Source organism: Pelophylax lessonae, assembly GCF_965119305.1.
Source record: "Pelophylax lessonae genome assembly, chromosome: 1".
Taxonomy (NCBI): domain Eukaryota; kingdom Metazoa; phylum Chordata; class Amphibia; order Anura; family Ranidae; genus Pelophylax; species Pelophylax lessonae.
The window spans coordinates 212,337,978-212,361,835 of record NC_138768.1 but is presented as its reverse complement, the minus strand read 5'-3'; the positions used below and the strand labels follow the sequence as shown (position 1 = coordinate 212,361,835).

General features: G+C 39.7%; 1 protein-coding gene across 1 annotated transcript in view; it reads left to right on the top strand.

Moving 5' to 3' along the window:
• Positions 1-23,858, top strand: part of SUSD2 (sushi domain containing 2) — a 309,764-nt gene that overhangs the window by 219,423 nt on the left and 66,483 nt on the right. The window contains exons 21-25 of the mRNA XM_082266033.1: positions 4,515-4,658; positions 5,497-5,652; positions 6,602-6,850; positions 10,671-10,937; positions 12,785-12,961. Coding sequence (XP_082122159.1) covers positions 4,515-4,658; positions 5,497-5,652; positions 6,602-6,850; positions 10,671-10,937; positions 12,785-12,961 — 993 coding nt within the window. The remainder of the gene's footprint in view (positions 1-4,514; positions 4,659-5,496; positions 5,653-6,601; positions 6,851-10,670; positions 10,938-12,784; positions 12,962-23,858) is intronic.

Here is a 23,858-nt window from a genome sequence, read left to right as displayed (position 1 = left end):
TCCATTAATCAGTGTAGAATTTATAAAAACCTGTTACCTGGCTGTGTTACAAAGGCAAAACTTTTAAAGGTAAATGACAAGAGTAGAACGGAAACTGAAAGCTTACTGGGAAACCAGTAGCTTCTATGTATTTGAGGCAGAACCGTGCTTGTACGTAGTAACTGTGGCCAAAACTTTTTTTTTTGTTTTGTTTTGTTTTCTTTACTGTCTGTGTTCCCATCTCTGAGATCTCCTTTCACTCCTAGTCTCAGAAACACATCAGGAAGTAAATGGAATTTTGCGCATTCTGAGGGGCATACCCCTCTTTGAAGCCCATTGTTACTCAAACGGGTGTCAGCATTAGAAGATTAACTGTCATCTAATTTATTCTTATGACAGCTCTAAAATTTTGGTTTTTCTGACATTTTCTTTCCTATGGTCTTCAGGACAAACAGATAAATAGGGAGAGGGTAGATTTCTCCAGATAGGACGCAAAAATGTAACATAACACACGCATCACTAGTTTACTAACAGACATATCAGTCTGGATGTCACACCACTTCCTCAAACTCAATCTATTCAAAACTGAGCTCATAATATTTCGTCCCCTCCTTGCCTCTTCCCCTGATTTCTCTACCAAGATCGATGCCACAATTATTAACCCATCCTAGCATGTCAAGGAACTAGGTGCAATCCTGGACTCTGAACTCTCCTTTCAGCCCCTAATCCAATTATTTTCCATTCCTTACTACCTCAACCTACCTAACATCTTAAAAATGTGACCTTCCTAACCAATGACACCACAAAGCTCCTAATTCACTCACTTGTTATGTCTCACCTCAACTACGGGAACTCCCTCCTCATTGGCTTACCTTTACTTAGGCTATCTCCTCTTCAGCCCATCATAAATGCTGCTGCCAGACTCATTCACCTTACCAACTGTTCAGTATCTGCTACCCCTCTCTGTCAATCCCTCCACTGGTTTTCACTCACACAACAAATTAAATTCAAAATATTAACTGCTTCCAAACCTATCCACAACTTGGCCCGCAGCTACATCACTAACCTAGTCTCAAAATACCAACCTTCTCGTTCTCATTCCTCCCAATACCTCCTGCTCTCTAGTTCCCTTTTCACCTCTTCCAATGCTCACCTCCAGGACTTCTTCTGAGCCTCTCCCATCCTTTGAAACTTCCTACCCCAATCTGTTTGACTATCTCCTACTCTGTCAGTTTTTAGTCGATCCCTGAAAACCCTTCTCTTCAAAGAGGCCTATCCTACCTCTACTTAACAACTGTGCTTTTTTTTTTTCTCCATCAGCCCATTCCTCGCAGCTATTACCATTTGTATCTCTTGGCGCTCCCTCCTGGATTGTAGGTTTTAATCGATAGGGTCCTCCAATCCCTACTGTATTGAATCATATTGTAATTACTGTCTGCCCTCATGTTGTAAAGTGCTGAGTAAACTGCTGGCACTGTATAAATCCTGTAAATAATTATAATAATAATAATAATAACAGGAGTCGTACTTTAACCTCCTTAGTGTTAATCGTGGGACCTATTATACATAGAACCTTGAGATTTGGTAACACTCAGGGCAAGGGCTACTGAGGACTTCTTCAAGATGGGCAAAGAGAGCAAACATCCATTTGATGATCCTCTCACTTTTTTGTGAGCACATAAGTGCTGTGCTCTGAACACTTCCAGGTTCCCAGCTGTCAGATTCTGTCTTTACCTAAGAATTTATAACACATATTGAGTATTACCACACAGAGGCGTAACTAGAACCTTCAGGGCCCCGGTGCAAGAAACCATGAAGGGCCCCCCCCGGACCCCTGGCCGGGGCCCTTGACCCTTTGTTGCAGGGCCCTTTATTACGGTCCCGCAGTGGGACCCTTTTACAAGTTCTGCAGTGGACCCCCTTCCTGCCATCTTGAGGCCTCCCCACAGTGGTGGAATGCCAGGGCCCAGGCGCAAGTGTGACGAAGTTGACCCACTGGGGTCATTCGTTTTTTTTTTTTTTTTTTTGGTATTTTAATTGTTGAATTTTTTATCATTTTTTACAATGTCACTGACTATGACTCTGGCCATTCAGAAAAGGGAGGAGCTGGTAAATTACATATTTACCGACCCCTTCCTGCTTTTCTATTGCACATCCCCTGCAGCAGCCGGCAGGAGAGGGGAGGGAGCACAGGGGAGGGGGCAGCACAGTAGGGGGGGGGACCAGGGGAGCACATAGGGGCCCAGAGACAGCAGAGCACAAGTGAACTGGATAGGAGTGGATAGGAGGAGTGGCGGGGGCAACATACAGAGGAACCAATGTCCTCCATTTTCCTCCTGAAGCTACAGGAGGAAAAAATGAGGACAGTGATTTCTCTACATGCTGCCTATGCCGCCCCTCCTATTCAGGTGTACAGGGGAGCTGCACAGGCCCCCTGGAGCATGGGGCCCGGTGGCGATTGCAACCCCTGCAACCCCTGTAGTTACGCCCCTGTTACCACAAGTGCTGGAGTGATAGGAATAATACAAGGGCCATTAACTATGGTTACTCCAAACTGATGATGATTAAAGCTTTTTAAAGCATCCCCTGCAGACAGTTTTTTCTGTTTCACAAATGTGTGCAGTTTTAGGCTTGACGTATCTATTGTGTCTATTTACTCAACACAGTATCGTGTTTTAAATTTTACAAAAAAACATTTAATTGTATTATGTATGTGTGCCACATTAAGTGTTTTTTTTTTGTACTGAATTAATACGGGATCTTTGGAAAACAGTATAGTATCATGCAACATAAACATTTGCAACTACCCTTTATTTAATCTACTGGTTCTCTTCTTTCAGGAGTAATATATTTTGAAGTTTCCAGGTCTAAAATGCACATTTTACCATGCAATACATTTTAAGATTTCAATGGATTTTTATTTGGTTTAAGTTCAAATGAAAAATACACAAGAAGACATTGAAGTAACATCTGTTATGAAATACAATAACACAGATCAAAAAAGTAACTTTTGACACAGCCCCCGAAGGAGCGTATAACAGTGGAGTATCACGCTAAAGAGTACTCTTCCAATTGCGTCCCGGACCAAGGCGACGCGAACCAGGTCCGGGCCCGCTCCCCCCCCCGGCGCCCCCAAGGGAACACACTGCGCCGAAAGGAGAAGAGCGGCCGCCCAAACCCCAGCCCACCGCCACACCACCGGTCCCGGGACATTGATGCAATAGTAGTGGTACACCAAGATATAAATGCAGCAAATTACAGCAAAAGAGCCGCACTAGGCGGCGCTAGTAGGTCCATAAAGAGCCAGGGAGGACCATGTCCGCTGGGTTACAGATCAGCGGAAACAAAAGAGAGTAGAGAAAGAAATGAGCAAAGAAGAAAGAGAAGACAGAGAGAAATGAAAAAAGGAAGGGGCGGGAGAGGAGAGGATAGGAGACAGGAGCAATAAGGGGGTGTCCAGGTCCGCCATAGAGGGGTCAAGACATGCAATACATTTTAAATGCAATGTATTTCCAAAGGGAAATGTAAAGTTAGGTGAAGTAAAAAGTAAGATGAGAGATTATATTTTATACTGCTATGTTTTATTCAACATAATTTGTAGCTTCAAAAATTACTTTGTGACTTCAAAGCCCCCCAAAATTACTGGATTCACCTGGCAGCAATGATACTACTAAACCAAAAGACCCTACTTAATTATGTGACATCTACAGGACCTTAACATTTAAAAATGTAGATAAACAGTGGGAAACTGTTCACTCTATACAGTGTATAAATAATTAATCTTTCTATAATGCAAAAGACAATTAGAAAAAAAAACACCAATCTGCAAGGCATTTTTGTATATAATTTAACCACTAAAGATCAATATACACTACAAATCTATTTTATATCCAGTAGCTGTGAAATTGTACATAATAGGTCTCGTCCATTTATGTATTATGTTTTGTCACCACTAGGGAATATGCAGAAAAAAGCAAACAGGACAGGCACTCTGCTTGCTAGTTCCTTCCACAAGTTTTTTGGGCAACACAAAAAGGAGTCACGTTTTTTTACTTCACCTTCAAAATACATACTTATTCTCAACCTATATTTCTAAATAAATCTATAAATATTCCCTTCTTCTAATTTACTTATATACTCATCCAATACACTACCGCAAGATTTGTGGTACTCTTTGGAATAACGAAATTTCCAATGTTTATAACCTATTTATTGAATTTGATTTTTCTTTTCCCTCTTTCCCTTTATCAATAATCATACCACTACATCCAATCACTGTAATGTTTCCTGACTAATATACAGTATGTACTGTAGCATACATACAGTACAATCATCTCTTTTGATTGTGAGCCTCTTAGGGCACTACCTTTATTATTTTATTTTTCCCGATTTTGTGTATTTTGTACAATCCAGAAAATTATGGGGGTTTAAAAAAGTAAAGATAATGATTATAACTACTGAGCCACTATATTAAGGTGAAGAGCGCACAATACATCAGTTTTTGTAACTGCATATGTTATGTATTTGTGTTGCAGCATCCTCATTTGGGGATCCACACTTTATCACCTTTGATGGGTCTAATTTCACTTTCAAGGGTAGAGGTGAATACATATTGATTGAATCCCCTAATCATTCACTGAAGATTCAAGGCCGCACTCAGGCTGCTAAGTTTGAAAATGGTAAGTGATTGATTTAAGTATGTTACTCTGTTGTCAGTAATATTGCTTTTCAGACCTGCAGAAGCACAAAAGCATTAAGGGATTCCCAAAACTGGGCTAACCCTACTACCTGAGAAACTAACAGAAGCTTCTGTACTATAATACACTGTAGCTATGAATGTCTTTTGAAACAAAAAAAAATAATAAAATGTGTCCTCAAGACAAAATGGAAAAAGAACAAGAAAAAAAAAAATTTATTTTCCCTATTATTTTTCCCCTTCCTCCTATCCTTTCTTTCCTTTTTTCAGTGAAAGGTGAACTTGAATTAAGTTATGTTAAGAGGGAGCTGTTGGTGTGTTCATGTATGAAGATGGGATAAAAGGAAACGTAAAAACCTGACTGAGCTCAACCTCAAATGTACACACAGTGTGCTGTATCCATAAGCAAATATAATGTAAGAGGACCCAGTGATCTGACATATATAGTAATGTAGAAAAAAACTATTTTCTACATTACTTTATGTGCCAGATCACTGGGTCCTCTTACATTATATTTGCTTATGGATACAGCACACTGTGTGTACATTTGAGGTTGAGCTCTATCAATGTCTTTTGTAATTTCAAGTATTTTTGGAACTTATTGTTTGTGGGTTATATGTTATTTTATACAATATTTAACCCCAAACCCATGAAGATGATGTGCTTGGCCCTACTTAAGAAAGTTGCTTGTCAGTAGGATCCTGTATTTCAAAAGTCTGTGATCAGCAGGTCAATGTAACTATTTTTAAGAGTGAAGGTATAGTCAATATCTGGACATTTTTCTCTACCTGATATAGGTATATTTTTTTATTACACTGCAGGTTCTTTTACTTCAGTAACTGGCTTTTCCTCTGTGGCTATGCAAGAGGAAAGTTCAGATTTGCTAGAGGTACGTCTAGCAGCAGACTCCAAAAGTCTGGAGGTTCTCCTAAATCAGGAAGTCCTTCATCTTGATCGAACCTGGTTGGACCTGAAGGGTGAGTGCACCAGCAGACATGCTTTATTAGTATGACAAATGTTGTGTATGTCATTATATTCAGCAGCGCTCTACAGTGAAGTAGAACATAGAATTTACTGACATGTAACCTTCCTAACTTTAGATTGGTCTCTGGCTGAGGCCTAATATAAAATATCTATAAAATATCTGGTCTAAGTATTGTTGTCCATAGGCATAATTCAGTAATTCAGTACCTACTGAGCTCATTTTACCAATATACAGCTTGTGGGCATACTCTTCGGAGTCAATGCAGTAGCATTGTTTTGGTAAGAAAACAAATGAATGTACAGATGTAGAGTGGAGCAGAGAGGGGTGGGAATGGACTAGATTCCAACACGCAGGGCTAGCAGCACTGTCCGGGAATTTAATGCAGAAGAGGCAATGCATTGTCAGTTCAACCAGGAAATTATTAGGAGCTCACTGGATTGTTATTGGCAGACAATTTTATGTACTTGTTGAATTTTTAATTAGAAAAAAACATAGATAAATTAATGTGAATATATTTTAGTTGTGTACCGAATACATTTTTTTTAAATTTGCCCTGACATGTATTTAACTCAGTGGGATTGATTTACTAAAAGCAAATACACCATTCACTTTGCAAGGAAAGTTGCACCCTGCAACATAATTTTGCCCAGAAATCAATGAAGGAGGTGAAGCTTCACTTTACAAATCACAAGCAAGGGAAAAAAAACAAAAATATTTTTGGTTGCACATGACTAGATGATGGAAGTCAGAAGAGCTTCACCTCATTTACTTTACTGGGGATAATTCCCTTGCAGAATTCAACAGCATTTGAAAAATGCACTTTTTTGCTTTTAGTAAGCCAACCCCAGTGCCTTTAAATGTATTACTGTATAACTTTAAAACAGCTACACCCATTGACAAGAAAATAAAAGTAATAATATGTATATCTATATTTCCCAAAGGGGTATTTTTATTTGCAGGCTCTAATCAAAGTATAACAGCAATGTTCTCCTCTGGGGCTGGAGTGGAAGTAAGAGGAGAAGGAGGGTTTGTAAGCATTAATGCTCTTCTACCTCCTGAGTTCATGAATCAAACACAAGGACTTATGGGAAATATGAACAATGATGCTACAGATGATTTTAAATTCAGAAATGGAACTAGTTTGCCAACTAATGCCAAACCTGAGGAACTTTTCCAGCTTGGCGCCAACTGTAAGTAATGGTCACATTAATAGTAACTTCAGCTGTATGTGATATAAAATACTTTTGTCATGTTAACAATATGTTGTTGAGGACATTAGTTACAAAGGAATCATAGGCATGTATGTTGCTGCCTTTTTAACACAGAAAAAATTGAATGGGCTGGAGAAAATATGTGGTTTTCAATAGGTATTGATCACACCGATGTGTTTTGTTTAGGGCATTGGAGAAAAACATTTTTATTGTATTGTCTTTTTTTTGCCACTTATTTCAAACTGGACCCACAAGTAAATTTAGAAGTCTGCATGAATAAATAATTATACAAAATAAAAAGCAGTATTTGAGCTCCAGTTAAGAAAATTTGCTTTGGCCACAATGTTATCAGTCTGCTGAAGGCCGGAGGCATTCTTTCCCCAGTCTTCCTAGAACAGTGACATCGCTTGTGCAGTGCATATTCATACAGAATGTATATTGTAAATGTATGGTCACAGAATGAGAGGCAAGCCACCAAAATAAGGGCAACTTACACAGGTAGGAATATACATTGACTGAGTTATCCTTTGACCAGCACTATCCTTGGGCCACTCTAAGCAGTAAAAAGCGAAACAGGATTAAATCTTGAATAAAGATGGTTCTGGTTGTCAGAGAAAGAAGGAAAATGACATCAATTATATACTGCAATTCTTTGAATCACAATTTCTCACAACTTAAAGAGGAAATAAAGTCTTGAAAAAAAACACTTACCTGCAAACGAAGCCTGCGTCTTCCCCGCTGGAGGCCGCATCCATCTTCACCCATCTTCCTTCTGGGTCTGCTGACTCTAGCTGTGCTATTGGTTGGACCCACCTGACATCACTCTCATGCATGCGCGCTGCAGCCCCTGGGCATGGCACAGGGCTCTGAAGAAATGGCACAGGCGGCCATTCCTTCAGAGCGCATGCGCCGGTGACGTCGTCGGCTGCATGCAATGTAAATATCTACTAAACAGTGCAAGTTTAGGAGATATTTACAGTACCTAAAGGTAAGCTTTATCAAAGGCTTACCTATAGGTACAAACAGTACCCGGGGGTTTACAACCACTTTAATATGTATACAATTACTATATGAAATGCAGTTTATGCAGTTTATGCAGTTATGTATTTATGAACCAAAACAAAAAAGTTTTTTTTAATGTAGAGAGCATAAGTACCTGAATTTGGCTTGATATGAGCCTCTTGTAATCCCCTCTATAGCAGCATTTAGACTGAGAAAGGTAAGTAAGTGAAGCACAAGGAGCCAATCAGGTATGTTAAATGAAAATGTACTGACAAAATACAAGCTTACAATAGGAGAAATAAAATAAAAGAGAGATGGGCTACCACTGCCCAGTCACTAGCCAATAACAAGCTGGAGGCAGGGAGGTGATCTATTTATTGCTTTAGGTGGTTGTAAAGCTTTTTTTTTATGGACACAGCGGGAGTGGGGCCCTATCGTCGGGGGAAGTGTGAGAAGATTATTTTTTTTTCATGTGACAACACTGAAGAAATGACAATTTGCTACAATGTAAAGTAGTGAGTGTACAGCTTGTATAACAGTGTACATTTGCGGTCCCCTCAAAATAACTCAACACACAGCCATTAAGGTCTAAACTGCTGGCAACAAAGTGAGTACACCCCTAAGTGAACATGTCCAAATGGGGCCCAAAGTGTCAATATTTTGTGTGGCCACCATTATTTCCAGCATTGCCTTAACCCTCTTGGGCAAGGAGTTCACCAGAGCTTCATAGGTTGCCACTGGAGTCCTCTTCCACTCCTTCATGATGACATCACATAGCTGGTGGATGTTAGAGACCTTGCGCTCCTCCACCCTCCATTTTAGGATGCCCCACAGATGCTCAATAGGGTTTAGGTCTGGAGACATGCTTGGCCAGTCCATCACCTTTACCCTCAGCTTCTTTAGCAAGACAGTGGTCATCTTGGAGGTGTGTTTGGGGTCGTTATCATGTTGGAATATTGCCCTGCGGCCCAGTTTCCGAAGGGAGGGGCTCAGTATGTCACAGTACATGTTGGCATTCATGGTTCCCTCAATGAACTGTAGCTCCCCAGTTTCCGGCAGCACTCATGCAGCCCTAGACCATGACACTCCCACCACCATGTTTGACTGTAGGCAAGACACACTTGTCTTTGTACTCCTCACCTGATTGCCACCACACTTACTTGACACCATCTGAACCATTTGAACTTCCAGTGACCAGTATAAGAGAGTGAGATAGATAACACTAGATTTAAGACACCTGCTCCCCATTCACATCTTAGATCTTGTAACACTAATGAGTCTCATGACACTGGGGAGGGTGGTTTAGACATTAATGGCTGTGTGTTGAGTTATTTTGAGGGGACAGCAAATTTACACTCTAATACAAGCTGTACACTCACTACTTTACATTGTAGCAAACTGTCATTTTTTCATTGTTGTCACATGTAAAATATTTACAAAAATGGGAGGGGTGTACTCACTTTTGTGAGATACTGTATATATTGCTGTACCTCCTGCCAATAATCCCATATCTTCTTGCAATCCCGCCAAAGATGTGCCATGGTGACTTTTTGATAACATCCTCTCCAACATAGGGGAGGTTTTCCTTGCTGATATTGTTGTGCCTTGTCAGGTGTAATATACCATCTTGTCAAACATTTATAGTTAATTTCTATCATATTTATATACCTGCCACCAACCAATGGAAAGCCCTTAGTACTTTGCTCACTTGTTGCTCTTTTATAAGTGAAACTAACTCCCTTTCCTATTTTTCAATGAATGGAGGTATTTCTGGTCCCTCCAACATCGAGAGTATTTTATACATCCGGGATATATAATGTTTCTATTTTGTCTATGATTTACATAATTGTTCTATTGGGTTTAAGTTCTCCTTGAATCTAATTGGTTGTGGTAGTGTTGTCACTAAATGTTTTAGTTGCAAATACCTCCATTCATCTAATATCATCAATTCTCTTTTGTGCCTCAGTTCCTCATATTAACTAATTTTCCCTTATTTTGTTATATCTTAACTGTGTATTTTTATTCCATTTCCCAAAACGTGCCCCGTTTCCGGGTAAAAATAATTTTGTTCCTGCTAGTGAAATTAGTGGAGACTAGAATTCCCATTTTGCTTGTCTTTAAATTATATCCCAAATTTTAAAAACATTTCTAGTCTAGTGTGTTTTCATCAAACATTCTATATTTTTTAGGAATCCATATGTTCCTATTTAATTGTGTTACACTTAATGTGTTTTTTTATCTTCACCCAACTTTTGTCACACTTTGAATTTTTCCATTCTATCATTTGTGGTAATATAATAGCATTATATTATCTTTTAATACCTGGTGCAGCTAATGCCCCCTGTGCTTTACCTTTGCTTAGCACCGAGAGAATGCAAAGGCAGGGGTAGGGAAGTATCAGAGGACATAGATCCCAAGGAAAACAGGAGCCAGCAGCACAAGGGACACATAAGCTTACTAGTAAATAATGTCCCATGTGTAAATATTTTTTTTTATATAGACTAAACTTAGTCTTTGAATTGACTGCAGTAATTGCAAGTCAATTCTTTCCAGCTATCAGGCACAAAAAATGTCAATGCCTTTGTTAGCATGGTCATCTCCTATACATCACTCCATATCTTAATATTTAAATACATGAATGGAATAGTCATATTATACCTGTGTTGAAAAAGGAACTACCGTTTATTGTGTTTATTATTTGTGGATTATTATTAGGGCTTGGGTCCACAACATAAAAGTTAAGATAAAATGGTAACATTTTTCATTTGTTTGTATTGTCTCTTTTTTTTTTTTTCAGGGCAAGTGACCAGTGACAGCTCCCTCTTCACCTATGATTCAAAGTTCCTATTAGAAAACTATGTGGTTAAGCATGACCCAAATTTCTTGCCCACATTTTCAATCCAAGAAGATCCTAATGACCAGTTTACAAAAGATGTGATTAAAATGTGTGGAAATGATTATTTCTGTAGATTTGATGCTCTCACCACAAGATCTCTTTGGGTTGGAAATGCAACAAAATTATCACATGACAATCACCAAAACTTGGTCAAGCTTCTGCAACCAGGTAGGACAATAAGAATTATTTAATGGGCTGCAAAATGTGTTTAACAGCATATATTGGAGTATTGAATGTGTATGATGCCGCACTTAGGTATATGCTAAATAAGTATGTGTTTGTGATGGTTTGCTGCTCTAAAAAGGTGCTGTTCCTTGCAATATTAAAACAATGTGTATTAAGCTCTCCCTGTGTATGGGGCACCTTCCCCTTATTGATTTTGTGACTGTTGTGTCAATCAAACAATAATTAACACTAGGTAATCCATAAAACATCAATTTAAAACATCAATTTAAAAGTATGTGATATTTAGTCTTCATATTTGCAAATAAAAATTCCATCTTAAAAAAAAGTGCCAAAAGTGCTTGTAAGTTTAAAATAAAGTGCAATTTGTGCTCCCCTTCTGTGTGCTCACACACTCACCAGCTGCTATGGACTCCCAGTGATAGGAGTTATATGTTATTGAATATCCTGCGTGTGCTGGTCTTTGTTGTTCTCCCCGCTATCCTTGTTCCTCCTTGTTCCTCCGTAATAAGGGGAAAAGTGTGCTCATGCATGAATAAATGGCAGAATAAATCCACTTACATTGATTTGGTAATAAACAGGCATGAAAAAAACCCGGAACCGGAAGTCCACATTGCCTTGTGATAACACCCTGTGGGAGGGGCGAAACAAGTCAGTTGACCACGGGTGGTGACACTGGTGAGGCACACGCCGTTGTGAACTTCGGGTCCCAGGTTTTTTCATGCCTTTTTTTTACCAAATCAATGTGAGTGGATATGTTTTACCCTGCTGATTTTTATAATAAATTACGGAATTACACTATGTGGATTTCTTCTGCCATTTATTAATGCATGAGCACACTATTGCCCTAAATACGGAGGAACAAGAAGGAACAAGGATAGCGGGGAGAACAACAAAGACCAGCACACGCAGGATATTCAATAAGCACATATGACTCCTATCACTGGGAGTCCATAGCAGCTGGTGAGTGTGTGAGCACGCAGAAGGGGAGCACAAATTGCACTTTATTTTAAACTTACAAGCATTTTGGCACTTTTCTCACAATGGACAATTTATTTGCAAATATGAAAACTTAGTGTCCATTTCTGGCAATGCCAATCCTGACAAGTCGTGCACCGTCGCTCCCACTGTGTAGTACAGGAGCCGTTCTAATAGGAGCGACACAAGTCGCTCCGACTTAGAAAAAGGGTCCTGTACTACTTCGGGGCGACCTGGAGGCGACTTGCATTGACTTCCATTATGTGAAGTCCGTGCAAATCGCGCAGAAGTCACGCTGCACACGACTTCACAGGTCGCCCCCTAAGTCGGAGCGACCTAATGTGAACGGGGACTAAATATAAAGGACTTGTATATTGATGCTTTATTTTGATGTATTTATGTAGTACCTTTTGTTGATTATTGTTTGATTGACACAACAGTCACAAATCAATAAGGGAAAGGTTCCCTATGCACAGGGAGTGCTTTATTCAAATGTCTTTAATATATTGGAGTATACATTTCAATATAATACAATAAATCACAACACTTCCTTATCATACTGGAATTTCTTTGAAATGAAAATGTTTTATATAGTCCCTACAATTTTAACATACACAATTACACATATACAATATGCATTTCATAACAGCAAAATAATGTCAGACAATCATTAATAGTTTTCCTTGGAACCTAGAGTGTAGGGAATGTTCCAAATTGCCTTTGATGCTGGGACTTGATTCTGCATATTAAAATAGAGAGTTTCATAAGTTCTTTCACAAAATGAATCATTAAAGTGATTTGAGGGCAGTGATATAAGATGTTATTAACTGAATTTCATTGTCGCTTTCTCTTAGTGGTGTCATGCGGCTGGCTTGAACCCCCCAAGAATGGAAGGAAGGAGGGAACAAGCTACTTGGTTAACTCTCAAGTGAAAATCACCTGCAACAAAGGATACACGCTAAAGGGTTCCTCTTTACGCACATGTCAGCAAGATGGCAAATGGAGTGGACAGACAAATCAGTGTGTATATAGTAAGTGACTTGTTGCCTTTTGCTTTGTTATGATATTACTATGCTGATTTTTAACTGCTGTACAGTCCGGTAGTCAACTCTTATGTGTAAAAATTGGCCATACTTAATGGGACCAGGTTGTTGATCAGAGGGTTTTATGCATCTGCCATTCATAAGACTTGAGGAAAATGGGTAAATTCCCTTAAAGTAAGTGAAGTGCAGTACTGGCTTACCTCAATAGATAAAAACAATGGCAGATCTATAATTTGAGTTCTACAATATGTTTCAGTCAGGGATTGCTGTACAATTGTGTCAAAATCAATAATTAGCTTCTTATAGGGATTTCTTGACTTTCTCTGAAACAACATGACCTCTGAAATTGCAAGTTATTATTTTTTTTTTTTTTGGGGGGGGGGGGGGGGTGGTTCAACTTAAACTCAGTAGTCCTCCTGGATCTTTTTATGCAAGCTTACGATGTCACTTTTCATATTGTACAACAATCTCTCTTAGTGTATGGCCAGTTTAGGGAACCTATGGATTCTGCTGATGCTGTATTTATCAGCTTACCTTATTACATGTAGAGACAAATAATAATTTATAACATTAACTTATCCACAATCCTTTAGAATATTGGGCTTCTGCAAGTTTCTTGACCTTACACAAAGCAAAATTGTCACTCCTAGACCTGAAAGAACAAAATTGTTGAAATATGTAGACAATTTTGCTTATTGTTCATGTTGGTTGTGAAGGGACATGAGACAAGAAAAAAATGTTAGGATTCCTTTTTCCAGCGAAGAAGTTTCAAGGCAGGAGCATTAAAGCTGATCTTCACCCTTAGATATACTGTTCAAAAAAATTAAAGGAACACTTTGAAAACACATCAGATCTCAATGGGGAAAAATCTTATGTTGGATATATATACTGATATGGACTTGATAATGTGTTAGGAACGAAAGGATGTCACATCGTTTGATGGAAATGAAAGTTATCAACCTACAGAGGGCTGAACAGGGCCGGCCTTAGGTGTTCAGGCACCTTGTGCAAGCTAATCCTGTGGCTCCCCCCCCCCCTACTCACCCCTCACCCCCCTAAACATGGCTGTAGCTATTGAAAAACTATTTAAGAGTATAATTCCTGCTAATTGACTGCAAGTTGGTGCAGCAGCAAGATAAAAACAGGGAAAAAATCTGCTCAAAAATACTCTAAGTATTTACCCTAAAATGATATATAAATATATCACCCAAATCTGTTTCTGTTGTAAAAAGTGCACAGTGCTAAATTAATAATTAAATCTGCATGGCTACTACAATATACATATCATATATCACTACTAAATAAATAACAATTCATAACCTCTACAATGTGCAAAAAATTAATTTAACATAGCGTGATTCCAAAAAATACATAGGCTTTTATTTAAGTCTGGTGTCAGTTTGGGGTGATTGGTGGAAGCAGCACATAGGGTGCTTTTTTGGCGCACACCTTCTGTTGAAGATTTGTCACCATAAATATTTATGTGCACTTTTTTGAACATTTTCTTGCATCTTTTTTGCATTTCATTGGACTTTTCTTGGAACTTTTTTATGATCACTAATAACTTAGCCCCCCTTACATTACGGCTGAATTCAAAGACACCCCAAAAATCAAAGTGAAACAATGATGCAGTAGGCTAGTCCATTTTGCTGAATGCTCATTGCAGCAACTCAAAATAGTCCTCAGTAGTTTGTATGGCCCCCACATGCTTGACGGCATGCCTGACAACGTTAGGGCATGCTCCTAATAAACTGACGGATGGTGTCCTGGGGTATTTCCTCCCAGATCTGCAAAAGGGCATTGTTGAGATCCTGAACAGACTGAGGTGCGCCCTGGCGACGTCGGATGGACCGAAACATAAAGTCCCAGAGGTGTTCTATTGAATTTAGGTCAGGTGAGCGTGGGGGCCATTCATTGGTATCAAATTCTCAATCCTCCAGGAACTGGCTGCATGAGGCCAGGCATTGTCGTACACCAGGAGAAACCCAGGACCCACTGCACCACCGTAGAGTCTGGCGATGGGTCCAAGGATTTCATCCCAATACCTAATGGCAGCCAGGTTCCTCCTGTCTAGCCTGTAGAGGTCTCTGCGTCCCTCCATGATAATGGCTCGCCAGACCATCACTGACCCACCACCAAACCGGTCATGCCGAACTATGTTATAGGCAGCATAACATTCTCCGCGGCTTCTCCAGACCCTTTCACATCTGTCACATGTGCTCAGGGTGAACCTGCTCTCATCTGTAAAAAGAACAGGGCGCCAGTGGTGAACCTGCCAATTCTGGTGTTCAATGGCAAATGCAATCAAGTTCCACTGTGCCGGGCAGTGAGCACAGGGTCCACTAGAGGACGTTGGGCCCTCAGGCCACCCTCATGAAGTCTGTTTCTGCTTGTTAGGTCAGAGACATTCTGCTGGAGATAATTTTGTAGGGCTCTGGCAGTGCTCATCCTGTTTCTCCTTGCACAAAAGAGCAGATAGCGGTCCTGCTGATAGGTTAGGGACATTATCCCTGTCCAGCTCTCCTAGAGTAACTGCCTGTCTCCTGGAATATCCTCAAATGCTGTTTAGACTGTGCTGGGAGACACAGCAAACCTTTTGGCAACGGCACGTATTGATATGCCATCCCGAGGAGTTGGACTGATTGTGCAACCTCTATACAGTCCAGGTATCGCCTCATGCTACCAGTAGTGACACTGACCCTAGCCAAATGCAAAACCAGTGAAAAACAGTCAGAAGAGATGAGTAGGGAAAAAAAATTGACCTTTACCTGTTTTACCTGTGAACCATCCCGGTTTTGGGGGTTGACTCATTATTGCCCATCTAGTGCACCTGTTGTTAGTTTCATTACCACCACAGCAGCTGAAACTGATTAAAAAACCCCTCTGCTACTTAACTGACCAGATCAATATCCCAGGATTTTAACTGACTTGATTCTATACTCTGATTAAAAAGTGTTTCCTTTTTTTGAGCAGTGTACAAGGAGAGATAATATACACTTAGGGTGTATATTAAAGCTGTGAATGTGACTTTCACCAAACATTAACTGGTGGTGAATTGATCATTGTCATTTAAACAACATGCACCGGTAACATTCTCCAGCAGTGGATGTTTATTAATTATCAGATTCATTCCTTTATAAATTCTCTCTTTTCAGTGTGCCTACTGTAAAAGGAAAATTTAAAAATGTCCTTTACCATGTAATATAGGCTCCTCTAGGTATACTGTAGAACATTTAGCAGAGCACTAAATAAACTCAAATTCTAGTACCTTTGTTTTTTTACCTCTGCTATAGATTTTATTTTTAGAGAAAAAGGAGTACAAGGGCTGCAACTTCTGACATGCTCCTGAAGTACTGGTTTCTACTGATACTGATGAAGTACTGATATCTTGATTCGTGGGTGGGGTTATAACCCCTGTGAGTTTTCGTTTTCTTTTTGCTTGCCATCTGTGTACCAGAATAGAATTCATTCTATAACAAGATGTGAGAGGAAATCCCTTGTTGTCACCAGGGTAACCAGTACTAGTGTCCCCACTGGAAAATGTTCCCTCTATTCCTGTTCTGCAGACAACCCAAAATTTGGAATGTTCTTTTACTTTCAGAGATAACAGTAAACATGACAAATAGAGACGATAAATCACCCTATTGGGAGCACAGAAAGGAATTAAAAACTTGGCAGATGTTCTAATGCCTCCCAACGTTCTCCAAAACTAAAAAAAATATTTTTAGTTGTACTTTATTATTTGTTTTAATATTTCTGAGTCACTGACCAGGAAAAGTATAAGGCAAGGGAAATCAGATTGAAATTAAAACTCCTAATCTGCCTACTTATTCCAGGTCAGTGACAGGACATAAAAGCCAGGCATCTAGCATTTTATAAAAGAAAGGTCAGCAATGGTAGTCTCCATATTTATCTTGGCACTGGTTCCACTTGGCTGTACATGGATTAGCTTCTGATGAACCCTAGATCACAGGGGAAATTACTGTAATCCTTTATAATCACAACAAAAATATGTGGATCCCACTGTTTGCTTAATGTGGATACAAGCACAGGAATGTATCTCACAGGCCACAGAGTTAGATTGTGAGAGTAGAGATTTAGTAATACCTGTTAATGTCATTATTTAATCTTGGACTAAATTAGTGAATAGTCCAGAAATTTGTAAATATATTTCTATGTGCTAAGTAGAAAAAAGCAATGCAAAACACTTCAATGCCGTTGATGAGCAACAAAATTTAGACTTAAAAATCTACGCCCTAGCAATATAAAAATTCTGAGATGTGAAGGGGGGGTTGTTGAGGATCCCTTTCCACTATCTAGTTTTCTGCAACTTTTCTATACTTGAGAACCTAGAAATGTCAAGTTTGAAGATGATAAGTACAGTCAGTAAGCAAGAAGATTCTTTACTACTAGTACATAGGGATAACACAGTGGTGGTGGTGGTGACTAGGTAGCAGAGAAGCTACAAGTGGTGTTGATAATTTAGTAGTGTATTTGGTTAGTGATAACTGGCCAGATGATAATGTGTTAGCTGTTCAATTGTTCTGTGGTATTGGAGATGAGCATCTGAAAGTCTTTGCTTACCCAGGTTATGTTAATTCTGAAATAAGTCAGCCTCTCAACACCTTGGCTACCAGTGTTGCCCTGTGCACTTTTCATAGATAATGACATTCATTATACTAATTACACTCAGGTGAAGGAAACTGATTGGTGAACAGAACAGCACCAACATTGCACCTATATTACAACTGGAGTCATTTCAGGGCACTGGAAAAGTCTGTAGACCCAATAATTTATGGGGTCACCACTTTTCAGGGATCAAGAAGTTACTTGACTATGACCATCCTGACCAACCGTTTTTAAAGAACTAACAACTTTATAAATATATTCAAAAAGTGGGGCAAAACAGAGCAGTAGATAAGAACTCCATTTAACAAACAAAAGAACTCAGACAGTGGATGATATCAAATAATAATTTAGAACTAACTGTATAGAAACTCTGCTGGCTGTTTACACCCAACCACCCTCTGATCTGCCTTGACGTAGGACATATCCTTTTCCGTTTTTTTTTTTTTTTTGGAGATCGCATTGGAGGTAGGCAGATGAGCAGGATCAGGAGGTGGGGTTAGGGGACCCATCAGATAGGCTGTATGGGGCCCTATGATGTCTAACAGTACTACGTTCCGGCAGTACTGAGTGTTGAGTGTGCTGTCCTTCATCACTTGGTCTCAGTCATATGGTAATATTATACAGCACACTAATAGTTGATGGAGACCCCCCTCCCTGTTCTTCCTCCTCTTGATCTCCCTACCATGCTATAATACTGCTCCCAGTGTCACCTGACCAGACCCCTTCTCCTCCCCACCCACGCCCAACCTTTCCACTACCCTTGAGCTACGCTATGATCAACACAACTGCTCATGTCCCAGGTGGAGGGAGGTAGGTGGCTGTGATGGCCATGGCTCAGCGCTGCTTTTCTCTGGTTGTCAGCAGGGAGGAGGAGAGCCTATCCCTCCCATCCTCCCACTCACCGAGCTGTCAGTACAGGTTAGGGAGAGCCCCGGGATCTACATAAACCGGGGGAGGAGGGGGATCTATCACTACCAAACCTCAGTTGCTGTGTCCATGCGCACCGCCATTTTTATTTTTAAGAGGCCCTCTACTGACCCCATCCCTGGTTGACACCCACACCACAGCCCATTCCCTGTACAACACTAGGAAGGAGGTGGGTTTAGTGTGCTGCCATCGATTGGCTCCAGGAAAGAAAATCTACAGCAAGTATTTGATAGAATTTTGAATTTTCCTGCCAGCACACATTTGGTAGACCCAGGGGTGGACTGACCATTCAGGCACTTGGATACTGCCTGAGGGCCCGGTGGCAGTAGGAGACCCCATGATCCCATTGACACTGACAGGCGATCTTGTTGTTTTTTTTATTCCCTGCAAAGTAGGGGGAAAAAAAGCAAGATTGTTTAGTAAAAGCACTGCATAACCCACACATTACACATTGTTAGGCACACATTTAACCCATTGATCGCCCCTAGATGTTAACCCCTTCCCAGCCAGTCTCATTAGTACAGTAACAGTCTATATTATTAGCACTGATCACTCTATTAGTGTCACTATTGATGTCAGTGGCATTTAGTCAGTTAGTGTACCCCCCCAGCCAGCATCAGTTAGTGTCAGATTGCCCACCGCACTATCACAGTCGCACTATAAGTTGCTGATCCCCGCCATTGCTAGTATAAAAAAATAAATAAATAAACATTCCAGCATCTATACTAAATGCTATAACTTTCACGCAAACCAAATAATATACACTTATTGGAGTTTTCTTTTTACCAATGACATGTACCAGAAAAAATATTAGTCTAAATTCATGAAGAAATTTAACTTTTTAAATTTTTTTTAATATGTTGCATAGCAGAAAAAAAATTATTTTTTTTTTCCAAAATTTTCCGTCTTTTTTCATTTATATACCAAAAATAGGAAACCCAGTTGTAATCAAATACCACCAAAAGACAGCTCTATTTGTACAAAAAAATGACATAAATTACAGTTGGGTACAGTGTTGCATGATCACACAATTGCCAGCAGGAGTAGCGCAGTGCTGAATAGCAAAAAATGCCCTAGTCATGAAGGGGTAAAATCTTCAGGAGGTCAAGTGGTTAAGGTAATTTGGTCTATTATTGCTATTGCATTTGAAATTTGAATATAGTTTGTCAGATTTAAATGAACCAGATGTGTTTTTTGTGCCTTTTTTAAAATCTGCATTAATTAATTCATTTGCACTAAATTGTGTTCAGATATTTAATAATGTATCCTATGGATCCTATGGATCACTCTGGAGATTTTTTCTTTAATGTAGCTTAATTCAAAAACATTGATTCTACGCATTTCACAGGCACTATAGCCTGCTTCCTCAGGAGATCAATGTAGAGGGTGCAGTTTGCAAAGTATACCCATCCTCAAGCCAACCACAGCTACGGGATGAGGACTGCAGCACCAGGTCCCCCCACATTCAATCAAAGGAACCAATCAAGCAAAGGCACATGAATTGGAATTTACATGAATAATAAACACTGATTCAGGCCATTACTCTGGGCAGAAGAAACGCCTCAAGGTAATCAACTTTTCAAGGCCAGGGGGCAAGGACTGGACCCTTCATAAACTACAATATTGCACTTTCTGTAATGTTCTTAACTTTTTCAACATTTATTTTGAACATAGTGTAGGAAAATTCTGTGATGAATGCATGTGTGGGTGTGGCTTGAGTATAGGTGGGGACACAGGGGGCCCCATTATCTCCTATTGCCCAGGGGCCCTATGAGTTGTCAGTCTGCCCCTGCATCAATAATATCTGGCAAGTAATGGATTTGATGTGTCTCTAAAGTGGACACACATACCTCCACCCCCAAAGGTTTTTTTCCCAATCCCAATCACACTGAAAGTCACTGTTGCACTGACCATAAAGGTGCTGCTAGACTATATAGGTCCTTTAGCCTTTGTACTGGGCATTTGCCCTGTAGCTGCACACAAAAACTCACTGACCCACTGACAGTGACAGACAGACTTTTACTCCATCAGTCTTCTTTTTGCAATTTTATTTGCTCAATTTTCCAGGGAAGAGAGGGATGGGTCGACAGTATACCCAAAAACAGCAGCAACAATTTCCTAGATAATATAAGAAAAAATTAAGTTTAAAAAAAAAAAAAAAACTTTAGAGGTGCTCATGAAATACACATGACAATGAAATATTTTGTTAATAAAAATGTGCTTGTTTCCCTTACATTGTTTATTAATATAATTCAAATTAAAACCATTCAAATTAATTAAAAACAATAACAGAATGGTACTAGGAAAAAGCCTCTGCAACTCCGTGCCTCCAAATGTATGAAAGTGTAGATAATTATAAATACCACATAATCATATATTGTAGCTCTAAGCCCTATACTCAAACCAGATGACAGCCCCTAAGTTACATTAGTATAAGCATATTTAATGTAGCCTAATTCAAAAACATTGATTCTACGCATTTCGCAGGCACTATAGCCTGCTTCCTCAGGAGATCAATATAGAGGGTGCAGTTTGCAAAGTATACCCATCCTAAGGCCGACCACAGCTACAGGATGAGGACTGCAGCACCAGGCCCCCCCACATTCAAGCGAAGGAACCAATCAAGCAAAGGCACATGAATTGGAATTTGCATGAATAATAAACATTGATTCAGGCCATTACTCTGGGCAGAAGGAACGCCTCAAGGTAATCAACTTTTCAAGGCCAGGGGGCAAGGACTGGACCCTTCATAACCTACAATATTGTATCTTTTCATCCTATCTACTGGAGAAAACTCCCTAGTTGCAGAATGTTCTAGGGCTTAGGGAAAACCCAGCAAAACTAGAGAACATAAATAATCGGAGTTCAGTCTGGCTATAGCCTTGCTGCAACAATACATTTAAGTAATGGACACTCCAGCTTATGGCAGGGTCTCTGCTGCACCTCTATGGCCACACAGCTGAAGCTGTTGATTGGTTGCTTAAACCCCAATAACTGCATTCTGGGGAGTCATGTAACATGTCACATGCTTCCTCATATCTGGAAGTGTATTGATAATTTAAGTTGCAGCAGTGGAGGGGAAGTAAAAATATGTAAAGGCTCCAAAGGGTGCCCAGGATGGGGATGGGGGGGGGGGTTCTAGTTATTAAGGTTTACCTGTAATGTTTTGCAGCTCTTTAATAAAGGATATATAATTGTATAGTATGCTTATCCTTAGTGGGCACGTTTCTATATAGGATATACCTACTTGTGGTACCACCCTCCAGATATCTTCACTGTTCATCCTGCACAGCCTTTTTTACTCAACCACCAAGCCAAATTATCCTCAACCATCCAGTAAACCCTGTGCGTGCACAGCCTATTTTCATCAATAGAAAAGGTTTCTATGACCCCCTTTATGAATTTCCCCTCAATATCTAGTAGTAGTTAGTCACAGTCAACTGGACTTGTTCTGTAATCTTAAAGATGTATTGTAGCTTGTCTAAGCCACTTCTTCAGTTCAAGTGTCAGGAAAATGCTTCAGATTATGCCATTGCCTGATTTAACATACAAATAGCAAGTTTTGGAAAGAGAATGCATAACCATTGCGTTGGGAAACTGGAGGGCCAAGAAGTGGAGAAACTTCATTGTAGATCCAGGTGGGTCCAAGGGGACAGAGCTGGCAGGACAAATCACATGCTGACAGCTTTTGGGCAGGCGCTGTTAGTTTAGTTTTTTCACAATCCACATGTTTGTTATAAAATGTTATATTATATTTCATGAAAGACCATCAATTAAAACTTGATTTTGTCAGCACTGATTTTTAATAACAATAGCTGACTTTTTTAAGTGAGCGGATAAGGAAACACGCTCGGAAGAAATAATGAGCCCAGTCAAAGTGTATGAACAGGTGTTTCCCCATGCATGCAACGAAAAAGATATTTAGCCAGCTTGCTGGAAATATGCAGTATATTAAGCATAATAAGAGACACATTAATCAAAGTAAATGATGAATCTGTGTTCCTTTTCACACAGCACATTTATGGTGTCTGTCCCCACATGAAGCTTGCAGCTGTCCCCTCTGCTCAAGCAGCGGCTTTATAGATAAGCTAGGCTTGGCTTGAGTTTAAAGGCTGCTGTATGTCATTCATCCATGCTTCCAGACATGGGACTAAGCATTTATTTTTCAGAAGCTGGCCAGCCCTAAATGTTCCATACTTGTCGCGTGGCACTGTTCAGGGCTCTGATGAATAGTTTTCTAATGAGTGGACGGACAGAAGCCTAAAATGTTCAGATACAAGTTCTCAGATAATAAAATTTGCAGAAATAAGCGCAACTGCCTCCCAGACATATTGTCACACATTAAATAATAATATTGCAAATTCATAAACAGTAAGCAGATGAAGGAAGAACCAATATGTGTTACAAAGAAAAGCAGCTGGCCTTTAAAAAGAGTAATTGCAGTCATTTTTCATTTATCTTGGACAAAGGTTGGATAAGATCTCTTAGATCTGATATACTGTATATACAGTATGATGTGAGGTAGAGATCACTGAATGTTGCATAAACAATTGTATTTCCTTTTTCCAGCATCAGCACACTTTTCCCCTGTAGTTCTTTTTCTGGATCCACCCGTAGATCCCCAGTTAAATATAGGAATAAAGGAAAAAGTAATAACACTTTGCAAATTGTGATGCTTCACCCCTAACTACAGTTAATCAGGTGCCATATACTAAATATCACACTGCTTGCAGTTATTTAACTGCACAACACAAACTGCACTTTTAAAATAAGTCGTCATTTTGGGAGAACATACAGAAATTGTAGCCACAATAGTTAAGAAACCCATGTGAAAAAGGGATATCCTTCATGAGTCATATATGTAGGAGGCTGGCCTCTCTAAAAACACTTGTTACCTAGCTGTCATGCTGAGACTTTGGCTACAATACTTTGACTTACCAACACTACAACTGTTAAGCATAATAAAAAGAAAAAGTCCCATGAAAAATGTAGAACTTTTATTTATTCCCAGAGGGGACCAAGATAATATAGCACTTAATCCCATTTTGCTTAGCTACTCTGCTGAGGTTTAAAAGCAATTATTTTGCTTTCTGTAGCTGCATCCCATTCTGAAGCCCACTTTATGGGCGTTCCTGTGGGGGAAAATGAAGCCAGCACCCTATGGTCCAATTTACATGCAACTTGAGGGCCATAGATTTCAATGTTAACCCTCAGAAGTTGCATGAAAGTCATACCTGAATGTTATACAATGCAATTTGTGTGCAACAGTTGTCCATTAAAACTGGTCAAAGCCAAAGAAGTATCCAAGTTTCACCCATCCAAAATTGTG